The sequence below is a fragment of the Geospiza fortis genome, unplaced genomic scaffold, assembly GCF_000277835.1.
Source record: "Geospiza fortis unplaced genomic scaffold, GeoFor_1.0 scaffold183, whole genome shotgun sequence".
NCBI classification, from domain to species: domain Eukaryota; kingdom Metazoa; phylum Chordata; class Aves; order Passeriformes; family Thraupidae; genus Geospiza; species Geospiza fortis.
The window spans coordinates 114,682-116,894 of record NW_005054447.1 but is presented as its reverse complement, the minus strand read 5'-3'; the positions used below and the strand labels follow the sequence as shown (position 1 = coordinate 116,894).

At 47.6% G+C, this 2,213-nt stretch overlaps 1 protein-coding gene across 1 annotated transcript in view; it reads right to left on the bottom strand.

The window, feature by feature from the left end:
* The window catches only part of NKAPD1 (NKAP domain containing 1), a 2,746-nt gene extending 1,234 nt beyond the window's left edge, over positions 1-1,512 (bottom strand). Inside the window, exons 1-3 of the mRNA XM_005427547.3 lie at positions 1,416-1,512; positions 927-1,082; positions 398-451 (exon numbers count right to left, since the gene is read on the bottom strand). Coding sequence (XP_005427604.1) covers positions 398-451; positions 927-1,082; positions 1,416-1,498 — 293 coding nt within the window. The 5' untranslated portion in view covers positions 1,499-1,512. The remainder of the gene's footprint in view (positions 1-397; positions 452-926; positions 1,083-1,415) is intronic.
* Positions 1,513-2,213: the final 701 nt, after the last annotated feature.

The window sequence follows — 2,213 nt, the reverse complement described above, 5'->3', positions numbered from 1 at the left end:
AAGAAGAGAAGGAGGTGAACTGGAAGCCACTGAGTGATGAAACTCATTTATATCCAATCTGTAAGCCTGAAAAATATTGATGATTCTGCTAGGTGTAGGTTAAAAAATAATTAATTCTGTCTTAAAATCTTGCTTTTCCACTCTCCAGGATACTACAAGAATTTATTTACCTCCCAGACTCATCGATTTTGGTAACTCCAGCTAAACCTGAATATCTTAATTACTACAAAAGATTCTCTGAAGACTCACACCACGTTAATGGATTTGAGTTTTTTAACAGTAAGGCTTCGCATTCAGGATGATCTCTATTCAAAATTCAAAACTCAGTTTGTAAAATTCCCTGCAGAACTTGTCAGAAGGCAGATTCTGGATCCATCAGTAAGGGTGTCTGCCTTACCTGTCTGTGTCAAATTCTTCAGGGTACAACTCTTTGTATCCACTGTGCCCCCATCTGTAAGAAAGCAGAACCATCCATTAAAAACAGACAACGTGTTTGAGAATAAAAATGCAATTCTGAAAAGGCAGAGCCACAGAATGAATCTAAGTTTGGACAGGAAGGAAACAGGACTGATTTGGTTGGTGCTATTGAAATACACCTTATGTTCTCAAACCACAACTCTGATTTCTTTAAATCCAACCCTGGACTTGTGTTTCTTGAGATTTTTTTAAGCTTCTTGGGTAGAGTAATAAATATTAAGTTTAGGGCTGGGCTTTTGGTGCTTAGTGTGTCTTAGAAACTCCACAGATGAGCTCAAATTGGTTATTCTGTGACATGGCAGAAGTCTGTACACGTTATTCATTCTCAAAATGAGCTGAAGCTCTATTTCATCACAGCACACACCAAACAGAAACGTGTCATTTTTTGGTACAGGGCTCCAAAAACATGTTTTAATTACAACCCCAGAACACAGAATTCCCCCACAGACCTGTCTGGCATGTTGGCTTCACATTCATACAGCTTTTTATTCCAGGATCTGGCCCTGAGGAGATCATCTTCCACCAGGTCAAGGAGCTGTGGGTTCCTGGGTTTCCAGTCTGCCCTGTGCCCCTCCTCGTCGAAGCCGTCGCTGCGCATGCGGCTGCTGCGGAGAGGGAACAGCACCTTCAGGTGGGGAACACCTCCCAGAGCCCCAGAAACCCCTCACTCAGGTGGGGAACACCTCCCAGAGCCCCAGAAACCCCTCACTCAGGTGGGGAACACCTCCCAGAGCCCCAGAAACCCCTCACTCAGGTGGGGAACACCTCCCAGAGCCCCAGAAACCCCTCACTCACCCCCTCACTCACCCCCTCATTCACCCAGCACCTCCAACGTGTCACATCTCAACCAACACACTGAGATCAGGCTTAAGCTGAGGCTTGACCTCTTTCCATGGAGTCGTTAAGGAGAAAATCAGTATTTCTGTGGTGTATCTCACCTGGAGGTGTCTGACAGCATTCTGCTCTGCCTTTTCCAGTAAGTCTCTTCTGTCTGCTTCTCCCACTCCCTTATTTTCCACATTTCTGTCTCTTCCTGAAGCTGAAAGTCACAGGAAGAGAAATGAGTTGAACATCAGAGGAAATTCAGTCATGCAGCACCCACCTCAACACTCCTGGTAAGGAAACTCACAGCCTTTCCTACCATCCCCAAACAAAGGATTATTTACACATATCTGTATCCCAAAGAGAAATTCCTGGTGCTGGTTAGACCTGCTGAATTATGATTCATGAAACAGTCTGCTAAACTTAATGGAGTTGCTTAACCTTGCACTAAAATCCTGCCTGTGCACACAAAGCTCAAATTGTTTCATGCAATTAAAAGCACATACAGAGGGCAACAAATAAAACACAACAAAACCCATTAGCGATTTGTTACTTTTAAAGTAAATACAGACATTCGGGTGAAACAGAAACTCGGGGAAAACCGGAACGGCGTTAAACCAAAAGTGACCCTGAGGATGTGGCGGATTTACCAAACTCCTTTGCTTTCTGCCCAACGCTGCCGCTCTGCGGGGCACAAAGGGTTCCCTGCACACCGGGGTGTTCCCGCATCACCGGCTGGCACCGCCGGGCTGTCCCCGCAGCCCGGGATGTCCCGTACACAGCCATGTCCCCGCACACTGGGGCTGTACCCGCACTCCGGCGCTGTCCCTGCAGCCCGGGATGTCCCTCACGGTGTCCCCCGCGCAGCCCGGCCGCCCCGCTCGGCCCCGCAGGCCCCGCTGGGCGCGGGCGGC